We start from the raw sequence: 15,298 nt of genomic DNA, 5'->3' as shown, positions 1-15,298 counted from the left end.
GATCCTGCTCCACATGTGGCACCCGTCGTGTTGCTTATGTGATAACAAATCCGGTAAATAGTCTAATTCGGTAGGTCACATTCATGAAAGGGAAGGGGATTGTAGTTACGACGTAAGGATATCATTTGTGAAACGGTTATTCCATAACGGTCAACCAATTCGTGATGGCGTCCCTAAAATTTACGATGGGATGATTTCAACTTCACCATTTGGAACTCTTGGTTTAATAGCTTCCTTGTGAGCAGCAACCTTCTATCAAGAAAATCATGATAGGAAATGCAAGCACGGGAATATCGTATCAATTGGGAGATATATACACCGTATGCAGGTGCTGCTGGAATGTTGCTACTTAGAAATGGATAGTTCACAATTGGAAAGCTGAAATCATCTCTTTTGTCGTAAAGTTTTGTTTTCAACCGACCCTCATTGTCAATTTCTAGATGTAAGTCAAGATATGAGGCCGACTTAACTGTATATGTAGTATTCTTTATCTCTAGCTCGATGGGACAGATGCGTTCCACATAGTCACCAAATTTTGAATTATTTAGTGAAAGAACATCATCTATATAGCGGAAAGTAGAGTTAAAGGATATTGCTAACTTCTTATCTTTCTTCCTAAGAACTTCCTGCATAAAGCCAGCCTCATAATAATAAAGAAACAAGTCAGCAAGTAGAGGGGCACAGTTTGTTCCCATTGGAATGCCGATAGTCTGTTGAAAAACACGTCCTCCGAACGTAACAAATATGTTGTCAATCAAGAAATCAAGCATCTTGATAATATCAGTTTCAGAGAATTTTTTGTTTGAATCAGGGTGATTCTTTACAAAGTAGGATTTATCCCTCCCTTAGACAAGATACTTGTTTCTACATTATTCGATTTTCAATTCTTGAATTCTTTTAATATCTATTAAATCATTTAGATGGCAGATTTCTTGCTGTTCATATGTTACCAGAAATAAGTTTATGCATTATTAATATATATTCCATCTATAACACTTATTTCAATTAACTTTTATACTAATTATAAATAACTAACCGATAGTCGAAAAGGCACGATTCACTGGCTGTTTATCAAATAATGCATTCAAATTAAACTTCATCCGCTTTTCTTTTCTTCAAAATTATTTCAAATATTAAATTGTCCTCCTGTTGTGTCTTCTATCCTCTGTTTTTGGTATATACATTGATTATTTACAGTTATTTGATTCCTTTAATGTTTTGTTTTTAGAATACGAATATAATGCATCGTTTGAGATTAATGATGAAATAAAGCAGAAGTTTGATGACAATGGATATATATTAGTCAGGTATTCATGAATTTAAAACTAAACAAACCAAAATGTTAGTTGTTGTTGCTAAGCTCGTGCTACCGAATATTTGAAAAAAAAACATGCATGGTTAAATTCACCAAGTGTGTTACTACTTCGTTTATAACGTGTTTTGTCGTTGAGCATTATTTTCATTTTTATAGGTACACTCTTTTCTTTCGCTAAACTAACACATCATAATTATTTATAAATAAGAATGTGATATGATTGCCAATAAGACAACTATTCTCCCAAGTCACATTGTATTAAAAGTTAACGACAGTTACAGGTCAAAGTACGGCTCACACAAAATTACAAGCTATAATGGACACAAAAATGACCAGTGTAAAACAATTCAAACAATTCAAACAGGAAAAACAACGGTCCATCATATATAAAAATCAGAAATGAGAACCACTTATGCACCATATCAAAAATCGACAACAATGCACTGAATTGACTTAGGACAGGTGCAAAAAAATGCAACACATACACGATTTTAAATATTTCAAGTTTATAACTAAGATTCAACAAACAAATAATCAATCGTTGTATTTTGCAGGAAATTATTTGAACCTGACGTGATAAATAGAGTAAAGGAAATGATACAGAACAATGATCAGATGCTTAAGTATAAGTGTGACGTAGGTTAACACACATCTGATCAGTTTGAAAACAAATATACTGTTTATGTCATGCATGTACTGTATACATTATTATTGCAAATAATTTGAAAGATTGAGAGTAAATTTTTGTCAAATGTTCCCTAATCTGCATTTTCTCCCTTCTCGTTGACATTACAACACAAAACACTCCCATACATCTAATCAATATACCACTTTCTAGTTATGGTCTTCATCGGATAAGTTCTTCAATTATATTATATTATTATATATATTATATCATATGGTGTGATTTACCAGGTACAACAAATGGAAGTTATTAACTACCTTGACTGGCTATACAGCCCTTGCACGGTCGGTTTACCAGGTAGAGACCACCTTTACACATGCACTGTAAAAAAAATTAAACCTCAATTGACAACGTTCTCCATAATATTCAGGACAAGAAAACAAAATGAAATAATTGGTTCTTAAAACTAGAATCTGAATTTAACATACCAAAATATGGATTTACCAATTTCTGCTGATAATATTGTTAATCAGCAACTAATCTAAAACGGATAAGAAGACTTCCTCAAATGTTGCGCAGATTCCTCTGCAGGGTATAAAGTTGTGTTATTCTATTTTGAGCTCAACTTTGGGTTGTTTCTTATTGCAGAATATGGCATATACTATATTTTATAAAAGTTTGTTAATCAGCAACCAATTGCAAAACAGATTAACAGTATTCCAATAAACTAATTCTTACATTATTTGAATACATTTCGAGCTAAACGAGTAGCGAAGATAGAAAAAAAATGTCAGATTAACTATCTGTCCATCCTTGAATTAAAAAAAGACGTAAATCTTTAAGCACTTTTAAAACTTCACATTGTAACTTGAGGGTGGTAAAGGGTTATTTTCGTTCAAGGTGTTTTCCCATTTTTAAGTGAAGCCGTGAAAAAGGGTCGTAATTCACCGTGTTTCGTGAAATTGGTAAAAAGATCAACGTGCAAGAAATTTTTAGTTTTTCGTTCATCGTGAAATGGCAATTTTACTTCACGTTCTTCCGTGCAGATACACCCCTTTACGCCCCTCTAACTAGATCAATACAACCTTTCAATGGTCACATATAAACATAATGTACACAAATGCATTTTTTTGAATATTTGAAATACAATTCTTATTATAAAATGATATCTGATATGACATTCTTTTCATGTAATCAGATTCCTGACAAAGATGGTCATGTGTCATCTATGATAGCTTGGAACCAAGCTGGAAATGACGTAAGCGGTATGATGGCAAGATGTGAAAAAGTTGTAAATCTGGTTGAAAAGGTAGGTTGTGATCTGTTAAAATGGTATGTGTCGAAAAATGATATGATCACATTTTATATCAAAATTGTCCGCTTCATTTAAACTAAAGATCTTCTTAAAAAAACACGATAAAAACGAATAAAAATTTATGACAACTTTTGTATTTTAGAGGTACTATATATTTTGAGAACTGTACCTTTAAATGTAATCTTCAGATAGAACATTAGAGGCCTACATACAGGATACCACAAAGTTTTAACAAATGCATAACTCATGAAATGTAATTATGTCGGCGTTTCACTTAATGCAACAGAAGTTAAGGGAGTTCGCTTCTCAGTTTCAAAATAATTAACTTTTCAAAACACTAGTTTATATTGATACGGGATTGATAAGGGAATCCAAAGAGCAAAAAAATATATAGGTCGCCGTGCTTGTTTTCGAGATATTATAAACCATTGAAATTTTGGCGGGAAAATATTCTCTCTTGACGTTTCATAGCTTTATCATTGACAAGTTGAAGTTCTCAAAAACTGTTAAAAAATAAATAAAATTTTATAAGACTTTTGTAGACAGCTAATTATTATGCATGTCAATTTAAATATTATAAAAAGAAAAATGGGGGTCATCGGGCAAAAGTTGATTAGGCATTCAAATGGATAAAACCGGAGGATTCCGAAAATCTGAACAAAATTCCAAAACATGAAAAAAAAAGCTTCCTTAAGAATAGCAACGTCACTATTGTGATTCGGAGTTTCAGTCTCTCCATGTTGCAAATTTTGAATGCATAAAATATATCTGGTTCAAAGGATATCATTCCTTCACGATAAGGGTCAATAAAATGTACCTGTTTCAAAGAACATTTTATGAAAATTCACAATAACTGAAAGTGGGCTGTCCATATTCATATTCTAATTATGTAACCAGTTGGATGATTGTCCAGTTTTATTTTTTATCATTATTATTTAAGAACACGACTACACAGACCGAATCAAAGTTGTCAAATATTTGCACAATACCAACGAAAATGATTGTAATAAATTGTGCACTAAACAAGGTCATGTTTTCTCTGAACTTTAATGACACTAAATACATTGGATGTTGTATGTGGACTAAATAATTTTTTTGGTCTTAGATACATGATGTTTTATATAAATAGTTGTTAGTAGCTGCAAGTACTCTCAAATCTTAACTTACTAGTGTCTTTTGAGTGTGCGCATCAGTCCGGTCTGAGTTTTCGTTTGATGTTTTCTGCGTTGTATTATGTGATGAGTTAAGATTTTTTCAATTGATTTATATAGTTTGTTCTTATGTTGTACTTTTACATCACTGTCTAAGGTTATGGGAACAGTTCGGCCAGCAAACTATGTTTAACCACGTCACCTTTTATTCCGGACCTTGTAGTTCAGTTGTTGTTGTTTGTTCATGTCTGTTTCTGAAAATTGTTTTGCTATGAATAAGGCTGCTATTTTTTTCAATTTAGTTTTTTCATATTTTTAATGTCGGGGCATTTCATGGCCAACCATACGGTAAAAGTTGTTACAGTTCACATGGTTGCTTAAAATAACCTACTACAGTGGAACTTTGCTGGATAGTCGCCTCATTGGCAATCATACAACATCTCCTTATTTTATATTAGTAGATATCTGCTCGGATTTCTCTTGTCTGAATTTTTGTTTATTAAAAGGAAACTTGAAATTTGAATAAATTTTCTGCGTTGAAAGAACAATGGAATTTCTTTTGTTTAAGTGTCTTGGTGGAGAAGTGTACTTATACCATTCGAAGTTCACCATAAAGTGGCCCAAGAATGGAGCAGGTTTCCATTGGCATCAGGACTATGGGTAAGTGAAATAAGCAACAAGTCGATGAACTGTTATTCTGAATATATAAACCATTATGGTTGCCCTCAATTTGTGCCGCTGTACGGAGTTAAATTTTATGGACGAAATCGTTTGCAGTGAACATTCGTAAATAATAAAACTTATTCTAAGCAATAACCCAAGATTGATATCATTAAAGGGAAACCGAAATACCTGTTAATCGGGGCTCCTATTTAACAATCTTTCTATGTACATTTACAAAGTACACATGCATAACAGAGAAGCAACATATACCAACGGGATATTAACTTACAAGTAGAAAACAAACAGACATAGTCATGGTTGAAAATCCCACAAGATTACAAACAACAGTATATAAAAAACACTGAACAACACAAGCCCCGCATAAAAATCGTGGTATACATCATGTACTCTGGAAGGGTATTAAAATCCAACTTCACATTCGACGCGCGTCTTGTTGCTACTGAAAATACACTTATAAGCTATATTAAGCGTTTAGGCATCAGTCAATATAGGATTGATTATTGACTACTAGTATTACCTAACCCTAAGACATCATTAAAATCAACAAACCATCGGTCAGGCAAATGCACTTTTTTCTTTACCTATATACCAAACTGCAAGGCAATTTAGGTACAGGCATTTTCTGAAAAAAAATGATATGTTATGGTTCCGTTAAATTGACAAACTTTAGTGAGCAATCAAAACAGACATAATAGATTAATGTGACCATAATTGGGGTCCAGCAGTCTAAACAGTGTTAAATATGTACAACCATAGAACTTGACCGAATGTTAGAACTTGAATTAGAAACAAGTTTGTCATGACAAAGAATAGACGAAACTTTTACCAAATAAACTATAACTATATAAAAAGAGAAAAGTCTGTTTAGCTGATCTGAATATTTTGAATCACATTAAGGTTATCGATGATCTGATAGAAAAAGGACATTATTAAACATATTTGACTAGAATATTGACAATTATAATCCTCTGATTTAAAAAAAAAAGATATTGGTATGATTATGGGAATCTGTATCCTGATATGGGAACATTCTTTGTGGCAATCGATGAGTGTACTGTGGAAAATGGATGCTTACAGGTAAGGTACTTTTAATTTCGTACTACCCGGGAGGTTTGCTTAATATGGTGGTCGTATCCTAAAGTCATCATACGTCCCGTTTGCGTTGAATGTCACAACTTCCGTATGAAACAACTTCCGTATGTTAACAATTACTAGTATTTTAATTGTATGTAGACCTGTTATAAACCATCATTTATATCACTATTTTTTACGTGCAATGCTCTCCCCAAATGTACACACATCTAGTTTTGTCCGATTACTCTGTTCATTACGTTTATAACCGTATAACAAATAACAATAACAAAAAAAGAAGCATTTAATTCTTATAATTACATATTTTATGCATTCGTGAACTAACGAGTTAATTTATAATTTTGGACTGTCTATCGAATTGTATCAGCCTATCGAAAGTACGTCATCTTATGAAACATACATGCTTTGTAAATGTATGGAAAGATAAGAATGCCCTTATTAAAAATGTTCTTTTCGAAATTACTTCGACAAAACAAACAAAATACGGAAATATTAGATGCTGTACCTGGTATGACTTTATCTGTAATAAATTTAACATGAATTGTCTCCCGTTCTCCATGTTTTGAAAAAAAGTTTTCGTATCTTTGATTGAACTAGTGTTGTTGTCTTCGTATTATACATAATACATTAACATATAAATTACCACTGAAATTTTCTGCAGAGTGCATAAACCGGAAAATTTGGGCTTTAATGGAACATAAGGTAATGTTTTATAATTGCAGAATTTTGTCTTGAACAATAAAGGCAACAGTAGTATACCGCTGTTTAGAAGTCATATTTCGATAAAACAAAACCAAATCCGAGTAACAAACTAAAACAGAGGGAACCACATCAACTATAAAAGATAAACATCTGAAATACAACAAAAGCAAACGTCAACATACATAGAAACGAACTTCAGATAACAACTGTTCCTGACTTGGTACAGAATATTTTATGAAGTAAGGGTGGACTACTGATTGTGTTGATGTAATACTTCCACACACGTACAGACAGCTGGTTACTCTCTGTTTATGAGGCATTGTATGTAACGTCTAAACATATAAAAAAGAATATGTGGTATGATTGCTAATGAGACAACTCTCCACAAGAGACCAAAATGACACAGATGTTGTCAATTATATATTAAACACAATCAAACAGACCCCAACTCTTGTATAACTGTCAGACGGTGATAGTCAATTTGACTACATTTTTACATCATGAAGCTCAGAAAGCTAAACACGATGTTAAATATGCACATGCCAAACTATATATTTATAGCTTCTCCGTGGATCTCACAAATGTGGACGACTGAACCACACTAAAGATGACGGACAATTCTCTCCCTCGAATGAAAGATTGGAATTCTTAAAAAAGATACTTCCTCTGGATGTTGTAGAAATGAAATCAGGTAAATCATTATTTGATTACTAATAAATGCAACTGTACAAGAAGCAGAATAAAAACAAATTTTATATTTCTATAATACACATTTGATGACTGTGCGGTTGCTTCTTTGTTATACTAGTAAGCTTAATATATGGGTGATGCTTAACAAACAATGTTGAAAACATTGTGGCACATGGACTGACGATACGAAGGGATTTTCAAATGTTCGGGTTTGAATTTTTCTGATGAAGAGCGTTTCGGACGCTCAAAATTTATTTAGGAGTATATTCTTTTCTTAGCAAATGGTTGATGCTACAATCGGTGGATTGTCAGTACCGAGGGGTATCATCAGTTCAGAAGTGAGTTCGTTGGAACCAATACGATTTATACTATAATTGTCCTAAAACTTACCGGTTGATAAATTGTGAAATTTCATATAATAAACTAAGGTTCCAACTCCCTAAGGCAAGGTTGACCTTATGAATAATTTGGCTATGATTATTAGAGTACCTTATATCCTAACGTTCTACGTTTCAAATATTTGGGTTTCAGTGTTCCTGATTTAGGTTTATTAAGACAACGCTTCCGACTAATGCGATTTATAAAGTGTTCTATTCATGTATAAATGTATCCCAGAGAAATGTGAAAAGAAAAAAGAAAACTAGACAAACAAAATACTAGAGACTGATCTACACAACAGCTGATTATCTTATAATATCATAAAATATATATAACATGACGATACATATACTAGCGAACTTTGAAGTCGATAAGTAAGCAAATTATATAGAAATAGTCAACTACTTCTGCACAGTTGACTTAAGATAAATCTTAGGTTCATTTTTGTTCATATTGCTTCCCATCTATTCAAGTTTTTGTCAGTTGATTTTTGGTTTTGAGTGTTATTGGTGAAAGTAAATGCACAAAAGCCCCACGGACGCACACAATTTAATAAATTCTATTTTCATTTGTTTTACAACGACTTGATAGTGCACTATAATTTGATAGTCTAGTAATTTAGAATTGTCGAAGCTGTATATGTTTTTCTCTATCTCTAGGTGATGCCGTTTTCTTCCATTGCAATGTCCTACATATGAGTGAGATTAACACAAGTGACAAACGCCGCATTGGATTTCCAGTATGTTACAATAGGGCAAGTAACAGTCCAACGAAGAAACACCACCATCCGCCGTACTCTCCGATAAGCAAGGTAATAATGTAAAGATTTATTAATACTAAAACTGTCGATCATAAAAAAACATACTTATCCTTTGTCTTTTAGAAGGCATAGACATACTGCATGCTCGTTACAGACTAGTAATCTCTAAATTGTAGGTTTTAAATGTGGCCAATTCTACGTTAGGATGACCAATAGTCTACATCTGAGCAATATAGATTGTAAGATAACGCTCGTTGAGATGCCTTATTCTTATATATACAGTTAAACCTGTTTCAAGAGACCACTCATAGGAGAGCAAAACAGTGGTCTCATAAGACAGCGGTCTTTTAATACAGGTTCTACCTATAAGAAATGCACTACAGAGGGATCTTAAATAAATGGTATTATAACACTGGTTGTGCTTAATACAGGTGGTCTCTTAAGTAAGTTTGACTGTATTGTGTTGTTCTCTCTGTAAGCCTATGATAAATATAAAAGATAAAAGAGATCCTGATGAAGACTTTGCCATCCCCATGTCAGTAAACTAATTTTACCACAGCTGTCCATTTAAGTGACTGTCATTACTGTCTTCATAATCATAGTTCTAATAAGCCTCAACTGATATCATTCCTACGAGTAGAGGAAACCAAAAATCAGAAAATAGTCAGTCGTTTTAAAATTAGCATGTCAGAAACGATTAACGACTTCGCGTCGTTTTGACCATAACCACTTGATAAATTTTAATAAGTATTAACGGGTGTACTATGCATGCAGGACATGCAACTTGTTTGAGCACTGAAACACTAGTAGAAGCGAGGAAAGTTCATTTTACGATTTTTGTTTTACGTTGGTGTTGATGTTGTTTTTTTTTTATTTGTTTGTTTGTTTGTTTGTTTGTTTTTTTTTTTATCGTTGTGAACATTTAAATATTCACCCACATCTCTCGTGTATAGTTTGGTGTCGTCCACTTTGGACACATTGATACATTTTTTCACCTTAAACACACTTGGCAGTGGCGTAGCTTGCCTTCTGTTTATACCGAGGCAGGGGGTTAGTGGGGCGCACCCCCTGAAGCTATAGAGGTTTTTACAATTTGAACAAGAAAAATCGTTAAAAATAGTTGCTGTTCAATGTTATTTCATCATAATAATGTTGAGTATATGCCTTACTATCTATACTCAAAGCTATAAAAATAACAAAATACGTTCAGGTATCACATTAGAAAACCAATGAAAAGTCAGTTTCCTGACTTGCTAGCAGTTACAGAAAGCAGGAACATATATATATATATTGACATATTGTTCCCAGCAGAAAGCCAGATCAAATGCCAAATGACTCCCAATATATTTCCAAGCCGTAGTACACTCTAATACCGAATTAGACTATTTACCGAATTTGTTATCACATAAGCAACACGACGGGTGCCACATGTGGAGCAGGATCTGCTTACTCTTCCGGAGCACCTGAGATAACCCCTAGTTTTTGGTGGGGTTCGTGTTGTTTATTCTTTAGTTTTCTATGTTGTGTCGTGTGTGCTGTTGTTTGTTTGTGTTTTTCATTTTTAGCCATGGCGTTGTCAGTTGTCAGTTAGATTGATGAGTTTGACTGTCTCTTTGGTGTCTTTCGTCCCTCTCTTCTCTAATATAGTTGGCTGTACCTCACACGTCATATCGCAAGAAATCATGACCTTGCTCGGTGGATAGAAGAAACCTTTACAAAATGTTCAATACAGAAAAAAAACAAACAAACGCAAATATTAAGGTTTATTTGTGATAAGTTTTGTGATGATCATTTATTTGGTCGTAGGTCACAAATCAACGAATTATAGATAATCACCACAAAATGACAGCTGGATTGAACAAACGAATTTCAGGATAAACTAGGAGAAAAACATATGCTACATGTAAAGTGTAGCACGGCACTTGTTTTAGTGGTGTATTCCTTTGAAGGTCTTGAAATTACATTTTGAATGAATTTTAACTTTTTTTTTCATTCACGATGAACATGACAACCAGCGAATAACTAACATTTACTTTATTCTGAAGTCTTCTTTATAAATGAACAGTATTTGGTTGATTTTTGTTTATATATAAACTGACATTATGTATTAACTAACAGACATATTTCTCTGCAATAAGTGATTCCTTTAAATATTTTAAATTCCCGGCTTGTGAAAACGTACTATGAATTAAAATAGCGAGAATAAAACTTGAGAACCACAACATATAAATTATTTTCTGTGCACTATAATATATAAATGCATATTTTGTCTTGTTTAGTACCAAAGTCAATGAACATAGTCGTAGGGGAACATGTCAACAGTTTGAATGCTTAGAATGGGATTATCAAATATTTATTTTTTAATCATTGTCGCCCATAATTTGATTTCCTTTATTTTATAATTTAGCACCATTTTAAATCCATATTCTTTTAAATTTAAATTAATTTCAGGGCCGATTTTTCTGTTTTCTTAAAACCTCAACCAGGCCCTCATATACTAGAAATTATTCTGACACAAAATTGACCTAATTCAATGGTAAAGTGATTTGATCGGGTGACTCGTGAGTTGCATCCTCATCTATTCTACTCACTGTTTTCGCTTGCAATGGGATAGGACAAAATAAATCTGTTGTCGATTTCCTTTTCCTCTGACAAACTTGAATTACAGAAAACTACCGTAAAGGGTATTTCCAAGTAGAGGAGGGAAAATTAATTCAAATGTTCCCATAAGTCTTGAATAATTCGTAAAGGATATGAATCAATAACCGCACCAACAAGACATAACTTTAACGAGGCAACTGCCTCGGTTACCTCAACGTAAGCTACGCCCCTGCCTTGTCCAGTAATTACATAACATGTAATTAATTGTACAACATTTTCGTATATTAACAGGTTTCAAATGAAGATTTATTTAGCTGTACAAACATTACCGATATGACTGGCAAGGATTTTATAGACCTATCTAATGCACCAACAGTTAAGAGTCAGTTAACATCGTTCGGACAAAATGGTACAAATTAAGAAGAAACAACTACACACCAAGATAAAGATAAATAAATCTAAACTTTTGGTAAACTTGCAGAATAGTACACAAGAGTCACCCCCGTTATACATAGTTTATCGAACAGTTGTTGAATGAGATAGCAAGATTTGTAATCTCTAAATCAGTCACAAATATTTATATTAGTATAATCACAACACGGACATTTTGATAACATTGGGTAAAACAGTAAACATATCTGATATTATTTTCACCTGAATATAAGACAGGTATGTATAGAAGGTCATGAAAGTTTGAACACGATCATGATAAAACGGTGTTTTCCATTTTATAGAGAAATGACTGTATCATGACAGGAGTTTAACACTCGTTTTCCGTTCGTTTGATATTTTTGAGCTTTTGATATTGGTATTTGAAAAGGGGTTTTCTGTTTTCTATTTTGTATTAAAATTTATAGAACATTTTATTGTACCGTAATTTCAGCTTCGTGTGGAGAAATTTGCCGATATAGCCGTTTACAGTAGATGTAAATGTGATAGATTTTTGTTTGTCCTCGACCAGTTTTTGGTGGTTATTTTGATTCATTATTTAATAAAGGTCCCATCAAATGGGTTGGGTGTTTCAATCCTGTATTTTGCCCTCGTACAGTCGTATTGTGTTGTCACATTCGAAACAATAGGCTATTATAATAAATTCGCTATTGCTGCTTAATTTCCACAGTTATCGCGCTTTGTAGGACTTTATTAATGTATCTTATTTATTCTTACTTTTGTGTTTTAGTGATTATTGTTTTTTCAAGATCTCTTTTGTTCTTTTTCCTTTTTACATAAGTCCAAAAGGATCATTCTTAAGTCAAATCGGAAACACGAGATTTAGAATACGAGATTTGAAATGTGGATTTGAAATTCATTATCTTTATCTTTAGAATTGTCATTCAAATTTATTGGATTTGAAATTCAATGTCCAATGAAACCAATAAAAGAAAACTTCCGGGTTACGATGCTATTAATGCCAGTAATATGTGTTTATGAAATCGGTTCGATGTGATTTATTAATTCTCTGTAATTAAGAAGAACGGAGATCAAACACCGTACCGTGCATCTCCAACTTGGTGTTTTTGTTGAATTGAAAAGAAGAAGATGTAACGAAATAAAGAACTTCCACGAAACACAGAGACACTACGGCAAATACACATCAATCATGTACAATAGATATGATAAGAAAACTGGTAAACATTGTAAAATGTATATTCTTTAGTGAACTATACTAGGATGAACCTAAATGACAGTCAAAATTACCTGCAAGGGGTTAGAACCATTGTTTTCTGTCTGTTATGATGTGAATATATGGTGGCTAATTATTAGTCGTGTTTTGAGGTCGAAGTTTACCGATTGTCACCTTATAGTAAACAATCAACAAAGAAACATGGGTATTGACCACGCGTATAGCATGTACAATCAGATAATAGTTTGTTTAATGACAGATTCATGCGTATTGCGATCACCGGATTTTTACGAGACGGGTCACGCTAAGGTCACTTTTCATACGGAAAATATGTCGGCGAGTTGTTTCCTGGAAGAAAGCAATAAAAAAAGTAAACTTTATCTAAATGTTGACAAATGAAAGAATTTTCTTCAGAAATAAGTATATGTACATAGATTTGATAATGAAAACTATCCATTTAGTTATAAAAAGCATATGCATCAATTTTTGTTAATTTGAGGTTTCATATGACTTTACATAATTCTTAATGAACTTAAAGATTTGTTTTTACTCACGCAGAAATTTATGAAGTTAGTATTTCATAATTATTTGTTACCAGTTAATTGTTGAGACAGTACTTAAATATAAAAAAGAAGAACATATTTCGAGGGTTGTTATAGTTTTGTAATTCATTTTATATCATCAATTTAATTAGATTCTTTTGATTTTGAAAAAAAGTGTTAAGTTTTCATTAAAAAATGAATGATACTAAAGATCGAAAAGCCCTTTTGAAAATTTAAAGTTTTCGATAATAATTGTTTCAGCGATAAACGAAAACTCAAGTTAACCCTCGTACAAATACAAATGGTTTGTCAATGATATTATAGGTCCTTCATGGCTTCAATGAACATGACATTGACCAGAAAATCGGAGGACTTACCTTGTTGGTACTAAATACCTAAGCTTTGCATAAGTCAGTACAAAACAGCGGTACATTGCCGGCCCATGTACATGTTCTAGAAAGGAATTATTTATAAGATTGCCAAAATGTATGTCCGAAGTTAAAGTGGGTCTTATGAAATACTGTGAAACTGTTAACTTAATAGTGAACAAAATGTAAAATATACTACACCGAGAAAGAAGTGATCAGTATGCTTGAGTTTCTGATTGACAATATAGTTGTTAAATTAGGAGGTATAGTTTTCAAACAATATGTCGGCATTTCTTTGGGAAAGAACTGGGCGTCTCTCTTTTTCGAACTTCAAATGAGTAGGGATTCCTTCATACACTTGTCACAGCAACAAGATCAAACAAACCAGAACAATTTCCCATTCAAATATATTGATAAGTGTCTGGTTAGGTCCCTTTCATATAACCTCCTACCTCAGGCATAGATTACCTTAGCTGTATTTGGCAAAACTTTTAAGAATTTTGGTCCTCAATGCTCTTTAACTTCGTACTTTATTTGGCCTTTTTAACTTTTTTGAATTCGAGCGTCACTGATGAGTCTTTTGAAGACAAAACGCGCATCTGGCGTATATATAAAATTTAGTCCTGGTATCTATGATGAGTTTATCTCCACAACTAGGATCTCCTCCGCCTAATTGTTATACATGTACTCTGAGTTTGACAAAAAGGTAATCTCAGGACCAGAATCTAAAACAGACAAACGAACATGCAGCTGTAAATAAAGGTAACAATAGAAGACCGTTGTTTGAAAGTCATAAATTCGTTAAAAGAAAACAAATCCGGGTTACAGACTCCGAGTCCGAGGAAAACACAAATATAAGAGGAAAACAACCAAAAAAACAGAAACACTGATGTCAACAAAAAAACTATCGACAATGCAACAAACACAAAATGACAACTGCTATTTTCCTCACTTGGTACAGAATATTTTAAGAAAAATTGTGGTTTGAACCTGGTGTTGTGGCTTTCCAAACCTCGCGCTTTTATAGCAATGTTAAATATAACACTCATAGGAAAACATTTCATGACAGGAATTCAGTACAAATAAATGCAAGACTTTCAAGATAAACAAATACACAAATAAACAAATAAACAATATATAATAGAGCATTTCGACATACCAACCACAGAATAAAAACGAACACGTAAAAAAACAGAGGACAGCACACAAAAACTAACAGCAGAACCACGAACTGTCTTTCTCACGACCTAATAAACATCCCAAGTTTCTGAGCAGAAAGATGATGAACCAGTGTTATATCAAAAAACGTCACGTCCGTTATCCAAAATAATATCCTCGGAAGATACCAAGAACTCATTGATTAATATTCCGTATCAACTTCACAAATAATACACGATGATTTTATTTATTAATATTACTTTTACTTATGTATCTTGTCATACTTTGAATGA

The 15,298-nt window shown here is 32.9% G+C and overlaps 1 protein-coding gene across 1 annotated transcript; it reads left to right on the top strand.

Annotated features, from left to right (window-relative positions):
• The first annotated feature begins 1,233 nt into the window (after positions 1–1,233).
• On the top strand, positions 1,234–12,321 carry LOC143062200 (L-proline trans-4-hydroxylase-like). Its single transcript, XM_076233983.1, has 8 exons — positions 1,234–1,307; positions 1,870–1,951; positions 3,139–3,249; positions 4,975–5,066; positions 6,077–6,167; positions 7,446–7,575; positions 8,612–8,763; positions 11,605–12,321. Exons 2-8 carry the CDS (start codon positions 1,910–1,912, stop codon positions 11,731–11,733), a joined length of 747 nt encoding a protein of 248 aa, XP_076090098.1. The 5' UTR covers positions 1,234–1,307; positions 1,870–1,909; the 3' UTR covers positions 11,734–12,321.
• The last annotated feature ends 2,977 nt before the right edge of the window (positions 12,322–15,298 follow it).

The sequence above is a fragment of the Mytilus galloprovincialis genome, chromosome 2 (assembly GCF_965363235.1).
Source record: "Mytilus galloprovincialis chromosome 2, xbMytGall1.hap1.1, whole genome shotgun sequence".
In the NCBI taxonomy this organism is placed as follows: domain Eukaryota; kingdom Metazoa; phylum Mollusca; class Bivalvia; order Mytilida; family Mytilidae; genus Mytilus; species Mytilus galloprovincialis.
The sequence above is the reverse complement of the archived record's forward strand: the minus strand, read 5'-3'. Positions and strand labels throughout refer to the sequence as shown.

Coding starts and splice junctions, on each gene's coding strand:
- LOC143062200 (XM_076233983.1), top strand. CDS start 1,910: ATGATACAGAACAATGATCAGATGCTTAAGTATAAGTGTGAC. Junction 5,067..6,076: donor CATTGGCATCAGGACTATGG/GTAAGTGAAATA, acceptor TAAAAAAAAAAG/ATATTGGTATGATTATGGGA. Junction 6,168..7,445: donor TGGAAAATGGATGCTTACAG/GTAAGGTACTTT, acceptor ATATATTTATAG/CTTCTCCGTGGATCTCACAA.